The 17787-nt window shown below is 37.0% G+C and overlaps 1 protein-coding gene across 7 annotated transcripts in view; it reads left to right on the forward strand.

The window, feature by feature from the left end:
• The first annotated feature begins 5850 nt into the window (after window positions 1-5850).
• The window catches only part of LOC134220942 (bcl-2-related ovarian killer protein), a 147430-nt gene continuing 135493 nt past the window's right edge, over window positions 5851-17787 (forward strand). For 2 of the 7 annotated variants that reach the window (XM_062700096.1, XM_062700098.1), the window contains exon 1: window positions 5852-6730. Coding sequence is in view for 4 of the 7 variants with exons in the window: in XM_062700091.1 (XP_062556075.1) it covers window positions 6493-6567; window positions 6693-6730 (113 nt within the window). In the remaining 3 variants the exon portion in view is untranslated. Of the gene's footprint in view, window positions 6731-17787 lie in introns of all 7 variants that reach the window. The other 5 variants (XM_062700091.1, XM_062700093.1, XM_062700094.1 and 2 more) reach the window with 5 other exon arrangements.

The following is a 17787-nucleotide window of genomic DNA, read 5'->3' on the forward strand; positions in this document are numbered from 1 at the left end:
AACGGAGTCATGCGTCGATTAGATCTGACCGAGAATCTAACTTCAAGCGGTTAAGGACTGGGAGACATGTCGAGACTTGTGTGAAAAACGATGGAAAGCAGAAGCAGTTGTCAGTCTACAATATGGCTGATGAGAAGGACGAATTCATCAAGTGTTACGTAGAAAAAATATCGATGCGCTCGTAGATTCTGGATCCACGTATACCCTTATTGACAATGCATCCTGAAAACTGCAAAATATGATAGATGTCAAGTAATAGCAGAGAGTGAACGATTCAAAGCACTTTCTGGTGTACGGAGGAGTACCTCTGAAACTGATGACGATTTTGACGGAGTTCTTGGGGGTCCGAAACAATTTCAACAGCGATCACGTTTTATGTCGTCGAAGGTATTAAAAATTCTCTGCTAGGGAAAACAACAGCAGGGAAGGCTTTTGCAAGTCTGCCTGCCAAGTACGATTGAAAAGAATGTCAACAATGTGGACATAAAAAAAAGATTGCGAAACTTAAAGGATTTCTGTTGACTTTGCTAGTTTAAGAAAATTATTTAAGTTTTTTTAGAAGAAGTTTGCCAATTGATCGTTTTGTTTCCTCGACGTGCTATGCACATTCTTTATTAGACCAAGTCAAAGCTAGACCAGCTAAGGAAAATAGGTATAGAAAAAGAGGATGGACGATAGGTCACGTGTAACAAAACCAACTTCCTGAGTGTCATCCTTAGAGCCGAATATATAATAATGATTAGATTGTGTGTCGATATAACGTGAGCAAATCAAGCTATTCAACGTTATCTAGTTTTTGAAAATTTTCTTGCAAGGTTCAGTGCAGCGAAGTACTTTGCGATACCAAACACCAAACAGACGTTTCATCATGTTGAACTAGTGAAAGAAAGTCGAGACATTACAACTTTAATCACAAAGTGGGGTCTATGTCGTAAAGGCTCCTCCAGATATAAGCAATTTCATCGCCGCGATTCTATCGTTGGGTCGCTGCAGGCAATGTTCCCTTTATGCTTCCATAGCAACGGCGACAGAATCGCAGTCGCTAAACGATAGAATCGCATCGCGATTGTTTCGTCGCGTGTATTTGGGGAAACCTTTAAAGCTACCTAACGTTCTGGTGTTTTTCCAGAACTTGATAGAGGTCGTATATGATGGCTTTAAGGATGACATTCTGATGTGGGGTTTGAGAAAGGACTACCAAGACGGAACAGTGAAACATGCGCTAAATACGTTAATTAAATCCGGTCTATCGCTCAACGTCAACAAACGAAAGTTCAAGCAACAGGAACGGGAAATGTCCAACCGATAACTGAATGATGATCCCCACATCTGGGATATTTCGACTTAAAGGAGAGACCCATTTTGGTGACGGATGCTTCGGGAGTAGTACTCGGAGCAGTGCTATGCTTCGCGTACTTAGTTAAAAACAGAACAGCGATATCCGCCAATCTAGAAGGTGGCATTGAGAATTATCTAGAGTATAAAACGCTTCCAGATCTACATTATTGAAATATAGTTCACGCTAGAAACAGATCATCGACCGTTAGAGGCATTGTCCAATACCTAAAAAAAATGAAAGATAGTTGCTCAGGTTGTAAACCTTCAGATTCTAAAGCAAGGAGTCACCTAATAAAGCTGATTGCTTATCGCGTTAAGCTGCTAGATAGTGCATAACAAGAAGAGACATAAGTTTACAAACGTCGGTCAATTTATTATACTTTGGTAATAGGTAAAACAGAAGATTTAGAATATGACCGATATGTCGAAAGTATAATCCGATCAATCTAAGAAACCGCTGCGATAGATATATCTTAAATTATTGAAACTACTGATAATGATAATTAATTACGAGCTATATAATGGTTAACAGCTAGGTGAAAGATCAGATAAAACCTTATTTTGCATTTGGTACTGAGATCTCGTATGAAAACAACCTAGTTCATTGACGCTCTAAGCTTGGTATTTCAACAATTTGAGAAGCAGAATGAAGGATACCTCGGTCAATCTAGTATGAGGAGACGGTTGCGAGACACATGTTGGTATCCAAAGATGGGACGAGAAGCTGATGAAATATGCGAAAGATGTGAAGGTTGCCGGCTGGTACAAGTTTCCAGATCCAATGCAGCGTAGGACCAGATAAACCATGAATCAATATTGTCTTTGATTTGCTCAGACCCTTACTGTTGGGAGGGTACATTCTGGTAATAATTGATTATTTCAGTCGGCATGCGAACTTGAAACTGTGACGATCATAACTGTAAAGCAATCCATCAAAATATGGGACAAAATCTTCGGTATCTGGGAAATTCCGTTTCAATTTAATTCGAGGAGTACTGCCAAACCAAAGGAATCTTTCTGAACCATACGCCACATCAATGGTTTCATACTAACGTTAAGGTAAAGTGCAAAATAAAACCGCCCTTTTCTGAAAAGACAGAAGATTTTTAATGTTCTATACGGTAAATTTCGACCTGAAGTAGATCGGCATCTAGAAATGTATAACAACATTCCTCATTCGACTACAGGCAAGATAAGCTGGGTTGCTTCAAAGTTGTAAGTCATGCGCAGAGTATAAAAAAACTTTGAACGAACTGTCACAGCAGTGACTTCCACTAATTTTGCTGACCTAGATATAGAAATGAAATCATCTTAAAAGCAGTGAGAGGATACTAGTCGTCCACCAAAGCTGAGTGTTATAGCGATCGGTGATGTTGTACTTACAAAAAAAACCTACATCCAACCAACAAACTCAAGGTCATCTTCCTCAAGGAAAAGTTTTCGGTCCAGGATTGTACCAGTTCGAATGTTTGAATTCATTCATTGGGAACGGGGGAGAAGTACGAGCAGAATGTTTTGCATTTGAAGAAAATTGCAGATGTTACAGACCACGCCGAGGACATCGAGGTTACTAAAGAGAAACCAGACGACAATGCGCTCCGACGCTCCGACAGATCACGTAAGCAAACTCACATGTACTGCTGTGGTAAATACTATGCTACGAAATCAGTGAGTATCCTTAGTTTCATATAAATATATATTTTCAATTATTCTTGAATAACAAATAATATTAATAATAACCCTTCTATTTATAAAAAGGGAGATGTGGTAGACAGTACAAACCTTGAGTATAACCCATCTTATAGTATAAGTAATGAATGTGTATTAGTACCATGCTTCCCCACCGCTTGGTTATCAGACATGCAAGCACAGGCAGTCATTTCTCGGAGCTAGACGCGTGTGCTTGGGATCTCGGTACCACACTGACTATAAGGTTATTTTTCTCACAGCCGCGGGCCACAAAAAATTGAGCCGAGGGCCGCATGCTAGCGGAATGGTACTGGATGGTGAAAAATTTGAAGTGGTAGAAGAATTTGTGTATCTTGGAACATTAGTGACGTGGGATAATGATGTTACCCGCGAGGTGAAAAGGCGTATTGCAGCTGCAAATAGCGCTTATTACGGACTACGTAACCAGCTTAAGTCCCGTAGTCTGCAAACGAAGACAAAATTTGCGCTGTTCACTACTCTGATTCTTCCGGTGGCTTTATACGGCCATGAAACATGGCGGCGTCGCATGAATCACGAATTGTACCAGGTGTATAAAGGGCTGGATATTATTAAGCTTATACAACACGGCAGACTACGGTGGGCTGGTCACGTTGTTCGTATGCCAGAAGAACGTGAAGCGAAGATAATATTTAGTAGAGAACCTGGAAGAGGCCGCAGGCTTCGTGGAAGGCCGCGTACACGATGGCTTTTTGCAGTTGAAGAGGACCTGAGGGCGCTCAATGTTCAGAGCGACTGGAAGCGATTGGCCCAGGATCGAGTCCAGTGGAGAAGGATACTCCATTCGGCGTAGGTTCATCGAAGAGCTGTAGCCCATCAAGTATCAAGTATCAAGTATCACATAGCATTCATAACGCCATAAGTTTGACTAATAACAAGTGTCTTGTATGGCGATCTTGTTAAATAGAAGCAAACACGTTGAAATTAGGTGATGCTTTTTTTATCATAGTACCAATCATGGTAGATAAACAGTTGATCGAGTTTTGAAACTCGATACCATTGTCCGTAACTCTGTCATAGAATAATATCCTATCAAGAATGCATAACTAACTTAAAGTTGAAACTGTGCAAAAAAATATTTCAATTTTTAAATGGATGGACAATAAGGGAACATCCATAATTCACGAAACGCTTAGAGAAGGAAGGGGGTTTCTTAAAGTGCGACAATTAATGAAAAAAATATTTGAAATTCAGCCAAGTAAACCAGCTGACCATTAGGAAAAAAAAAATAATAAAAAAAATAATGACAAAAATATTGTTTTCTCAATTATATTCTTTTTCAAACAGGCAACTGAAAATAATAGAACATACACTTGTAATGCACTTTCCCTACTGGATGTAAAATATGTGATATTGATGGTTCAATTTCTATCGCAACGTGACCTAATATAATTATCTCATTAGCTCAGGATTTGAAACACTAAAAATGTTAAACCTTGGCCTAAAACGGAATAGCACTGTCATAGTGCTAAGTTTCATTGTATGAAAGCATTCATAAAAAATACGTCATTAATCTATAATAAGATATTAGGATGCTTGGCATAGGGAGGAGGGTGTTCAAAATTATCAGTCTCTGTATTTCATACTCATAATAACGAGCATCTTCGTTATTTTGATAACTTAAAATTGGGAGTTGGAAAACTGGAAGTCCAAAGGTGTAAATAAAACAGTAGATGAGAGGGAGGAGTAGAATGATGTGATAGAAGAAATGTTTACAAAATAGTCACCCACACTCCATCGGACTCACGTTGTTGTTGTTGATTATAATTTTAAGTAGTTGAGCATCCCAGCAGCACGTTAAGCTAACGGAAAACATAAAGCAAGAACAAACGCATTTCAAGTGTACATCAGATCCACCTTACCATCGACGCGACGGTACAGCAAATTTCTGCTGCTGCAAGGTTGTCTTATCCATATTGGCACACGCCACAGGTTACCCCTACACGTAAGAAAGCACCGCGATGAGCTTGACGATTCGTATAAACACCAACTCGGTGCAGTGTTGGAAGAACCATTATTGTTGCTTAGATTATCTAACTGTAATATAAACATTGTTATGATAAAATATCTATTGTTAATAATAAAATATTTTATTGTTTTGTCGATGCTTGGAGAAATAAGACAAAAAGGGCGATTGAAAAACTACTTATGGGCCTTTTTTTTCGAGTATAAGTATAAGTTTGATAAGTTTTAAGGGGCAATAATAAATTGCACAAAAATTATGGTTCCCCAAAACAACCTTCAACAATTCCGATGATTGTTCAAATTTTATTATTTTGGCATTTTCTATTTTATATTTCTAGCGACCTTTTCTATACATATAAAAAAAAAAAATCATATACTGCTTTTCTGTACAAATACACGATTTTTGATAGAGGGGGTTGAAATAGGTCAATATTTTCGAATGTTTGGACCTTCCAAAAAAACAAATAATTTTAGTAATATTATCAGAATACCTCACTGAAACAAAACAGTAAATTGGATATATCACAATACCACACAATAAAAGCTCAATTCCCCATCACATGAAATTGAAAATAGAATAGGGGAACAGACGGCTTTGGCAGGTTTTGTTCTATTATTGGCAGGGGGGTTTTTTATGACTGATTATGTTCAAATTTGGCCCAAACATTCTTTGCATATCAAAACCAAAATAGAACAAAACCTGCCAAAGCCGTCTGTTCCCCTAGATAAAATGATGAGGAAGTTCCAAAAGTATAAGCAGCAGAACCGGCATCACTTCCTACTGTGACCTGAGGAAGGCTTCTCGCTTACTAACCATGTATGATTAGTATTCGATCGCCGGTCGATCTGTTTGCAGGCTATAGCAACAGCGTGTAAACGCGCGCGCCCCAATAGCAGCGCAACCGTGCGCAAGGCGAAACCGCGAAAACGCATCGTCGGCAACGTGACCGAGCGAGCCGGGCGCGATATCCTCTATAGGCGGCTGCATCGTTGGATGGTATACTTGAACTTTGTTTATATTCTTTGCCTTCAAGAACTGCGATGCACCTGCAGGGTGATAGCAAGTCTATGGCTTTGTATTAGGAAAAGCTTTCGGTATCGATAATAAAATTTAGTTGAATGGTAGTTTGACATCGGCACTATTGCATTGTCCTAATGTGACACACTTGAAAAGGAAAATGAACTGTGAAGGTTGTCGTAGTAATTCAATTCCAACAGACATTCCCGGAATTTAACGTTTCGTGCAATAATGCCAAGACCTGGCAAATGATAACGCGACACGATATGCCATACCGAACCGCCCCACCGCGTTTGTGTGCAACTTCGGAACACGATTTAATAGAGGCAGGAAAACCAAACGAGTCAAGGGAAGATGACTAATTAGGGTTGACACCGAAAAGAGAAGTACAGTAAGCTAACCGATCGCGTAAAGAGTGTCACTGGTTGCTGGGCTGGTAGCGGATGTGTTGGGGAAATATAGTGACAGTGATTAAATGGCTCAGTTCAAATGATGATTACAATACAGAACAAAACGTGGTAATACAATTTGAAAACATAAAGTAACGAAATTTCGTGATTTAATTCAATAACATTCATTAAATTAGATAGTAAAATTGTAAGCAATGGTGCGTGAAGTACAAGCTCGATAATATTTTTTTTAGCAGATTCAGAAACGTGTAGTACCTACCATAACTGAAAGGTAAATTAATCATCCGTTCATTGTGAAATTTTCGTTACGGTGTAGAATTCTTTGTTTTTTTTGTGCAAAGTTGTACTAATCTGATAATTGTAAAAAATGTTGAACTCTTATTTTATATGAACAAATATATTCTAAATTCACCACTATATCATGCGCAATGGTCCGATTATAGAATTTGTCATGAAACAAACTTCTCAGAAAATCAAATTTAAAATTTACACTGAGATGGGCCTTATTTTTTTTGTTCTAATCTGTGTCTTACAGCTTGACGAGGATATGATCTTTAGGAAGCATATGTTGTTTGAAGTTTAAAATTTTAAATTTACACGTTTTTGCGCGTTCTTCACGCGTTTTGCCTTTCTCGTACAACTAAGTTGTACCGAAAGGCTATCATTTCACTCCAAAATCGAACTTTTGATAGAAGTCCCGGAGACCCATAGTGTTATATACCATTCGACTCAGCTCGATGAGCTGAACAAATGTCTGTCTGTCCGTGTGTGCGTGTGTGTGTGTATGTGTGTGTGTGTATGTGTGTGTGTATGTGTGTGTGTATGTGTGTGCGTGTGTGTGTGCACAAAATGCCATAAAAAACATTAGCCAAATTTTCACACAGAAACTCTTAACCGATTTTCTTGCAACAAGTTGCATCCGACAGAGACTAAAACGCTGTTGATCACTATTGAATTTCATAATAATTGCAAATTGCAAAAAATAGATAATATTAAAATAGTGATGAGACATAGCCACATAGAACAATAATGTGTTATGAAAAATGCCTTGCATCTATGAATATTTTATCCGTGGCTTCCCATTAAGAGTTTCATCGTACTATAAAGATGCTCGTGTTGCACGCATTTAGGCATAAGTATGCTCTTCGTTCAGTTTCATAGTACTATGAAATTGTCCGAAAGTAAAAATTCGAACATAGAAAATTCGAGAAACTTTTGGCAGCGCCATCTGTCGTCTACTAGTGTAAATTTTCTATCATAACATTAGACGGTGTAACTGTTTTGCCTTTCTTGTACATCATCGAGGTGTAAGCGTAAAGGCTACATTTATTACCTTTTTGCGCGAGAAAGGCGCCATCACCGCTAGGTGGATTAATCTGGGTTTTTTATTATTCAAACACCCAAAAGAAGGAGATTAAACATCGCTTGTAAAATTAGCTTTTTGTCCAATGCTCGAAGAGCTGAATACTGAGCTCGACAAACTGTGTATATTTATGCATGTATGTGCAGTGCATTATAAATATGTCACATCAAGATCTCGGTCCTGTGTGAAACAATTTGAGCAATTTTGCACTTTTGGAAAAGTTACAGTATTGCCATTAAAGGTATTGTTTTTTTGCAACCTAATATTGAGTTTGGGGCATAGGGTATAAGGCTCAAACCTTATCCTATTATGCTGTGTTTGAACACATTCATCGATTTAAATATTCATATATTGAAGATCTAACCGAAATTATGCCACCAAACGGCTTTCTTGCGAAATGAACTTTATGTTCTACCAATTTTCCTAATCTCGGCTCTGGTGTTGGATGCTTTTTCGGCCCATTAAATGTTGGTGCATTATTCACTGTAAATGGTTTGTATAAGCCGTAAGGTCGGCAATTATAATGGGCTGCTTCAAGTGAAAATCATCAGCCGTATTTTGGCAACGAGTGTTCTAATTTTGTTCAAAAAAGTTTTGGTTAATTGTGTCACTATACTGGCTGTCCACAAACCACGTAGACCGAAATTTCACATTTTTAAACCATTTCGTTTGCAAAGTAGGAGCGATTTCCTGAGGAAATTTAAAAAAATCCTATGCACATTCCAAAGAGTTTTCCAAATAATTTTCAGTGGAAATTATGGAGAATTTCAGTTGATTTTGTGGTGAACTTATCGCAAAAAAAAATGGAAAAATTTTCATGAAAATTACAAATGCTTTCTCACAAGAATTACAATAATTTTTATGTGGAAACTCAAAGAGTTTTTGGTGGGAAATTCAAGCAATTTCTTGTGAAAGTTTTCAACACTTTCTTTTTTCTTCGATAATTTCATTAGAATTCATTTCATTTTCATTAGAACTGCCGAAGAAAATGCCGTAAATTTTTGAAGAATTTTATATGTATGTCAGTAGAATACAGAATCGCCGTCTTCGACCAGAGGTCGCACAGACTGAACACTTAACATCTAACAGGAGACAACGGATAGGACATTTACACAACACCTAGTGAACCAGTGGAGAACTTTTCGCTTTACGAGAAGTTTTCTCCTTACCGGGGCGGGAATCGAACCCACACTCCACAGCACATGCGTCTAGACGATTGACGTCGCTAACCGCACGGCCACGAAGCCCACACCGAGCTCGTCCCGGGGACTTCCCAGAAAATCTTCAGTGGAAATTTTGAAGGGTTTCTCGAGGGTTTCGGAATTTCGGAGAATTCCCCTTACAAGTTCTGAAGAATGTCTTTTGGAAATTCCAAAGCCTTCTTCTTGGATATTCCAAAATGCTTCCTTTATAAATTCTAAAGAATTTTCCGTTGAAGTGTGACATTATTTCCCGTGGAAATTCTAAAGAATGACTTGTGGTTTCTAAAGTAGTTCCTGCTCAAAATCAAAAGATATTTTAGTAGAATCTGCAATGTAATCCAAGTGAAAATTTTGAATTTTTTTCAAAAGTTTTTATAAAACACTTTGGAGAATTTTCCTGCTCAACACAGAACAATTTGCTGTTGAAATCATGATATTTGTAAGCCATAGTTCAGACTATTACTTCAGTGAAATCCATAAGATTTTTCTGGAGAAATTCGAGAGAGTCTCACAAAAAACGGAAATATCTAAAAAAAAAAAATCAAACAAGTGAACTTCGCACAAAGATGCTGTATGAATTGTTTTCAAAAAATTAACTAAATTAAAAAATCTACGTAGACTTTTAGTATACCCGTCCCCCTTCGTAGACTAACGTAGACTTTCTCCCCCCCCCCCTCAAGAGTCTACGTGGTTTATGGACAGCCCATTAATGAAAATAATGAAATTTAATATGAATTCTAAAAAAGTGTGATTGTTATCCGTTCATCTAATGTGTGAAAATAGATAAATCCATTCCAAAAACTACTTTATTGGGCAAAACAAAAATCTCTTGCACTGCCTGTCTACTTAAGTGGTTGCTAACAAACCGAGTCAAAGCAATTTTTGACGCAGATTTATTGCGTTTATCAGTAGAAGAAGGGCATGAAGGGCGTAAAATAATTAAAGTCAGCTTGCTACACTGTTCTGAAGGGGAGGGGGCATAGTTGTTTTTTAATATTTGTATCGTCCCAATAGTTAAGGCATCTGTGCAGGAACAGTTGTTGAAACATTTTGTCTTATGCCTTATTTTCGTATTTGAGAGATAGGGCAACGGCAGGTAATGTTAGGTCTGGATGCAACGTTGGCCCATCACGCGAGCGGTATTTATCAATGGTTCTTTCAATGATTCAGCTCGCGTGATGGGCCAACGTTGCATCCAGGCCTAACATTACCTCCCGTTGCCCTATCTCTCAAATACGAAAATAAGGCATAAGACAAAATGTTTCAACAACTGTTCCTGCACAGATGCCTTAACTATTAGGCCGATACAAATATTAAAAAACAACTATGCCCCCTCCCCTTCAGATTTTTATTCCCAAAAATAATATTTTGAGGGGACAACAAAATAAAATTCGTATAATTTTACGGATTTCTAAAGCATTCTTTAACAAATTCGAGGAGTTTTTTTTAACAATATCATTTTAATGTTTATTTTTTATTATCTCCCCTTGACCTTTCGGAGACCAGTTAGTATGACATAATTTTAATTAAATACTTGTAACGGCCTCATTCTTCTTCTTATTGGCATTACATCCCCACACTGGGACAGAGCCGCCTCGCAGCTTAGTGTTCATTGAGCACTTCCACAGTTATTAACTGCGAGGTTTCTACGCCAGGTTACCATTTTTGCATTCGTATATCATGAGGCTAACACGATGATACTTTTATGCCCAGGGAAGTCGAGACAATTTCCAATCCGAAAATTGCCAAGACCGGCACTGGGAATCGAACCCAGCCACCCTCAGCATGGTCTTGCTTTGTAGCCGCGCGACTTAACGCACGGCTAAGGAGGGCCTCATTATTAGATCAAAAATTTCTTGGTTGTGAATTAAATCTGCATCCTTTGTGATTAGAAGCATTGCATCGCAAAATGATTATATTTTTGTATTTTTTTATCACTAATCGTTAGTCATAGATTTTTACATTTAATCATTAATCACTAATCATATTCATGATTGTTTTGAGTTTATTTATTAATCATCAATTTTAATCATTGCATACATCGCTTTTATTCATTAATATTTAATCATCATCATACAATTTTTATACTTTTTAATAACACAATTTGGTAGAAAGGTTACTTGATTATTGATCACTATGAAAATCATTTAATTGGATTATTCATAATCATTAATCATATCGATCGTTAATCATTAATCATACACATATTGTGTCAACATTTAATCACGATCGATAATCGTTAATCATACTCCAAACGTTTTATTCATTAATCATAATCGTTAATAATTGTCAAAAATTAATTTAATCGTTAACCATAATTCTTAATCATTATCAAAAATTAATAAATCATTAATCATAATCTTGAATCATAGAGTTGAATAATTTAATCATAACAAATTTAATCATTTCTTGGAAGCTTTATTCATTAACGCTCTGATTTGAACCCGTTTGAATATGTTTCAGGCTGATAAGACCAGAAGAGATGAAAAAATATCTATAATACTTGTCATAAGACGAGTTTGTACAATTCGTCTTATGACAAGTGAAGACATTCCACTAAAAAGCTCAAAATAATTTTCTTAATATCTATAATATCTAAGTCGAACTATAATCTTTTCGTCCAGACGTTCAGCTCATTTTTGTTTACAAACTTTGGAATTCTCACGAAGGAAATGTCGGTAGGTAATGCACACAAATATGTATTGACAAAAAATATCGGGCCTAACGCCCTAAAAAGCTATTTCAAACTTTCTAGTGTGTGAAACATTTTATAATTAGCGAAGGCATCATCACCGTATGGTAGATAATTCTGTTTTCTGCCTTTCGTGTATACTAAGTATACGGAAGCCCTATAAGATCACTCAAAACCGAACTTTTTATTTCTATAACTCATAGCCCATTTCCATAACACCCATAACGACTCTGCTCGACGAATTAAGGTTATGCCTGCAGTGCTGGGAAATGTCATTTCGATGCCATGGGACTAAATTGCTTTTTTTTTCAAAAGTTAGGCAGATATAAATATTAAATTTATTTTATGTCACCCTTTCAAAAAAAAATGTAGGGTGAAAAAATATTTTGTAGAATTTTTATTTTTTTTAATTTTTATGCATCACTGTTTTTATCTTGGTACGAAATATATCATTTACAGTGAACTCTCCCTAACTCGATATTCTGTAACTCGATATTTTCTCTAACTCGATGAAAATCAAAGTCCCTTAAATCTATCATGTTGCGCTCCCTCCGTAAGTCGATATCTCCCTCACTCAATATTCTCTAAGTCGAAGTAATTTTCCAAAGCATTTTCACCTCGCTAACTCGATGTTGTCAGAAACAGTACATGCCCAACATAGTTAGAAGTTAGAAGTGAAAAGTGATAAGCGAGAAGTGAGAAATGAGATATGAGAAATAAGAAGTTAGAAGTGAAGAATGAGAAGTGAGATATGAGACGTGAGATATGAGAAGTGAGAGAGGAAAAGTTAGAAGTGAGAAATGAAAAGTGAGAGATGGAAAGTGAGAAGTGAGAAATGAGAAGTGAGAAATGAGATGTGAGAAATGAGATATGAAAAATGAGAAGTGAGAAATGAGAAGTGAGAAGTTTGAGGTAAGAAGTGAGAAATAAGTAGTGGGAAATGAGAAGTCAGAAGTGAGATATAAGAAGTTATATGTGAGAAGTGAAAAGTGAAAAATGAGAAGTTATATGTGCGAAGTGAAAAGTGAGATGTGCGAAATGAGAAGTGAGAAATTAATAGTGAGAAATGAAAAGTTAAAAGTGAGAAGTGAGAAATTCAAAATGAGAAGTGTAAAGTGAGAAATGAGAAGTAAGAAGAGAGAGGTGAGTAGTGGGAAGTGAAAAATGAGAGGTGAGAAATGAGAAGTTTGAAGTACGAAGATCGCAGCGAATAGTGAGAAGTGAAAAGTTAGAACTGAAAAGTGATGAGTGAGAAATGAGAAATCAGAAGTAAGATATAAGAAGTTATAAGTGAGAAGTAAGAAGTGAAAAAAGAGATGTGAGAAATGAGATGTGGGAAGTGAGAGGTGAGAAATTAATAGTGAGAAGTGCAAAGTAAGAAGTGAGTAGTGGGAAAAGAGAGATGAGAAGCGAAATGTGCGAAGAGCGAAGTAAGAAGTAAGTAGTGAGAAGTGATTGTTTTTCTTTTTCCTTCTTTCTTTTTTCTCTTCCTTCTTCTGTCTTCCTTCTCCTGTCTTATATCTCTCCACTCACTTCTCACTACTCAACACTACTTCTCACCTCATAATTATCCTCTATCCTTCTCGCCCCTTGCTTCTGTTTTTCTCACTACTCACATCCTTCTTCTCACTTCGCAACTACCACAACTCACTTCTCACCACTTTCTTCTCACTTCTCATTTCTCACTTTCCAATACTCACATGTTACTGCACACATCTCACTACTCAATACTCACTTCCGTTTCTCAGTACTCGCTTCTCAAAACTATGTACTCATTTAAAAAATCTCATTTCTCACTTCTCAGTTCTCGCTGATCAACATTCACTTCGAACATCTCTCTTCTCACTTCACTTAATAAGGAAACAAATTTTAACTGTTCGGTTAAACGGCATTCGGCCAAATATAAATGTGTTCCTTATCTCGATACCTCCCTAACTCGAGTAAGGGAGAGTTCACTGAAGTGTTACTTTTCATATTAGGTCGATGAATGATGAAAATGCGCTTGCAAATTGTTGGTATGTACATTTGAAAATATATTGATTTTAATGTGTGTTCCCGACTATACGGGGCAATATGAGCCACCATTTGCGGCAGTATGGGCCACCCATCCAAAACGTTTTTTTGGGAGGGGAAAGATTCGCAAAATGAATGAATTCGATATACCTACAACTGTTTAAAGTCCATACAAAATGGAAATAATAAACCGCAGAACAGCGGACCGAATCGATTTGCCACTTTTCACAATTTGCACAGACAGATTTCAATTGGTCAATGATCATTTTTTCTGTTCCTATCGCAGTAACACGGTGTTGTAATTTATCCGTATTGAATCTAACATACTTGATAATATTCTTGTATTCTGCAACTGAAATTTGAACTTGTTCGCATATTGTCTTGTCTGTCCGAATGTCTTGCTCTGTGCAGGTATGCCCATTTTCCCCCCCCAGAGAGTGGTTTTGGCAAAAAAAAAGTTGTATGATAAATTCAGATTTGTACCAGTACAAACACGTGTGCACAATATTCAATTATAATACATCTTTTGATTGACCTGTATTTTAATCAGTATTGAATGAAAACCTTATTTATAAACGCCAAATCTTATAATAATTCTGCCTATGCAGCGAAAATTTACATTTTCAAGTGTATTTTCATGTTCGCATTGAATTTCAATGCGGTTTTCACATTGAGGCATATGTGGAGCATTCTCTTTAAGATCATGTAACATTTACATGATAAAACTTGACAATAAGCTCAAATTGAGGGTGGCTCATATTGCCCCTTATGTTCATATTGCCCCTACTGCCCCTATTAGTTTCCATTAAAATTAATCATATCTACTTGAATAGATTATTAGTTCCAATCAACTAGCGACAGAAATGAACTTTCATATAAGTGTTTAGTATTCATATTTTATTGATTCTTACTAGCACTATCTCAACTATTCAAGTATTCTATTAGCATTTCCTCAGTTATTAATTGAAAGCTTTTCTTTGCCCCGCCATTGCATGAATATGTATCTTGTGTGGCAAGTACAATCAAAGCATAAAATATTCACTTTCATGAAGCACACACATTCGCTCCGATGTTTGACAATCGTGTTTTGATTATTCAAAACATAGAATGAGTTACTCAGTTTACTTCTTCATAAATTCATTCAATTGATAATCACTGAGTATGGTAACAGCGCGCGAAAAAAAAAACATAATTAGCCTTGATTATACTGACATTTGGCGCTAAAAATGCCCCTCAATTGAACGTCGGGATTAGATCAATGTGTGTATTTATTTAAATCATCAAACATGTGTTCAGTTTTACGATTATTTAATAATTTGTGATATTGAAATAAATACTCACTGTCCCATATTCATTCCGAAAATTGACAGAGAGCAGAGCCGAATATGAATATGTTTAGAAGTGAAGTGACAAAGAAGACCGATGGGCCTCATAAAAAGTAATCGAATATTTAAAGCTCTGAGTACAATAGATACTAGGGTGGTTCAAAAAATCGATTCTACTCCACAACGCTCATTTGATTCTGTATCATGTTCTGAGTGTCCTCCGAAAATTTGAGCTCATTTGGATTAAAACTGATTTAGCATTAGCCATTTCAAATTTGCATGGAAATTAGCATCTATTTTTTTTTTTTTTTTTTTTTTCATTATACTGATTATGGCGCTTCCTCATAAACCGCTGGCGAATAGAAAACCTACATAGCTGAAAAAAATATACTTAAGAACTTTTCCTCAGCGAAAAACCGCGTCTTGATTAGTAATTAGTAATCGATTGTCATATAGGTTGCGAATCTTTAGTCATGATTCAATGAAAGCAATGGATTCATGAAGCAATGATCGTTAAACTTCTTTGAAGGCATCACTGAAACGTGCAGTGCAACATAGTAGCCTGAATTTGTGTGTGCTATCTTTCGCGCCACGAGCAACAATGTTGCCTGTTTAAGAATTACGCAATTAGCTCCAGAAAACTACGGTATGGATTAAAATCGATTACTAATTATTGGAACGATTAACCTCTTTTAACCTGCGATTAATGAGGAAGCGCCATAATCAGTATAATGTAAAAATAAATTTCACCATACTAATTTGCATGCAAACTTGAAACGGCTTGTGCTAAATCTGTTTTAATCCAAATGAGCTCAAATTGCATGATACAGAATCAGATGAGCGTTGTGGAGAAAAATCGATTTTTTGAACCACCCTAATAGATACACTATGCCCAGGGAGTCGAGAATGTTCCCCATCCGAAAACATCCTAGACCGGACGGAGAATCGAAATCGCCATCTGCGGAACGGCAATCCTACGCCTTTGCCCGCAAGACTAGTGGAGACCCATGATCATGATTCTATTCTGCCTTAATTTGTCTCAAATGCCAAACGTCCATTGTAAAAATAGTTTCAAATTCCGAATACTTTGATTCAAATTGAGAACGCCACCTTAAAACACTAAAATACCACACTTCAATGTTATCTCATTGTTTGACAACTCTAATCTCCTTAATATGTACGCCTGCCGAGAAAAATCGCTTATTTATGAAATAATAACGAAATGTTTCAGATAAATCTCCATGTGACGAGTGTTCGTAATATGAATCTGTTTGGGAATTGAGTCAAAACGGTACTTTCAGAAGCTGAATTTTAAAATGTGATCTATTAGATGGACTTTAAGCTCGATGTTTTTTCAAACTTCTGCCTAACAGTTTGTTGTTTGAGCTCCACTATTTACGGCATTAAAGACCTGGTAGCAGTAACTTATACTAAATAATTGAAAGTTTGACTTGTCAAAAACTCGCCCAAGTGTCTCGCTACCAACCCTGCCATTGTTTGTTGAATTGAACCGCTCCTCCCGATGTCACTGAAGGGGGCACTCGTCAACATCCATCAAGTCACCACCGGCATATCGGGAGAAAATAAGCGACCGAATCTATAATTACCGCGCGTGCGACGCGCAACCAATGCGGCCAATCAACAAAAGAGACTTCGACGAAATTCAATTATAAATTCATGACCGCAACACAAACCCGAACCGGCCCAAAGCGAAGCTGCGTTTTTTGAATACATATCAACAAGTGTTCTGTTTGTGATGATAGGGCGAATGGGAAGAAGCATCCCGAGATCGGCGAGATGTCGTTCGTGGAAGTGTGTTTACGCGGTGTATATTTGCTTCGGTGGAGACGACGAGAGTGACGCTCGACGAGTGCGAGCTTTTAAATTATTATGATTACCCGCTGAATGATGCTGATGGATGCGGGTTGGAATGTGAACATAAGCATAATCGGCCCGAATGGGAGTCAAATTACTTAGCGAGAAATTACAACATCAATCAATTGGTTCAAATTTGCGTTAAACGTGGGGGAGAGGTGAACAATATGCTTTTCCATATATCAGTTACAAAAATCTTAAAAATAATGATAAATATCAATTTTGCTTTTGCAATTTGAAAAAGTGGTGAAATATTGATGACATGCCATTGAAGAAGAACGATTATGGGAATAAGTCACATAACACCCCAGATGCAAAACATCTTATAAGTACCTATTATTTTATATTTAACGTGGTTGAGATAGACGTAGATAAGGTGATAAAAGTGCCGAAATAATCAAAAAGAAAATATAAATACTGAGATTTCGCACATTTGCATAAAATATCTATCGATTTTGCTATAAAAACGCCTTCGGGACGCTAACCTAGGATATACCATGCGCCTCCACGCGCTGTTCATACTAAAATACGCATAGTGGGCGTTTTCCTCCATGAGTTGTCCAGCAACAAAATATAACCAATTTCACTGATGGAAGATAATTCTTAAGTTCCCCGAAACCATCATTTCATTGAAGCAGTATGTTTTACTCAAATTTTGAGTTGTCCCATTTTTAACAAAAATGAGTCGGAATCAGTGTTGGTAGAATCATGCTCGAATCTCACTCACAGGGGAGCATCGCGCATGAGTTTTTCACGCAGAACCGCATCGTTTCGCTCATTCGCCGAAAAAATGATTTCGCTCCAAAAAGTGTCAAAACCCAATCGAAGCGTATTTTATGTTTACGTATGGATTTATTA

This window comes from Armigeres subalbatus, chromosome 3 (assembly GCF_024139115.2).
Source record: "Armigeres subalbatus isolate Guangzhou_Male chromosome 3, GZ_Asu_2, whole genome shotgun sequence".
Classification (NCBI taxonomy): Eukaryota; Metazoa; Arthropoda; class Insecta; order Diptera; family Culicidae; genus Armigeres; species Armigeres subalbatus.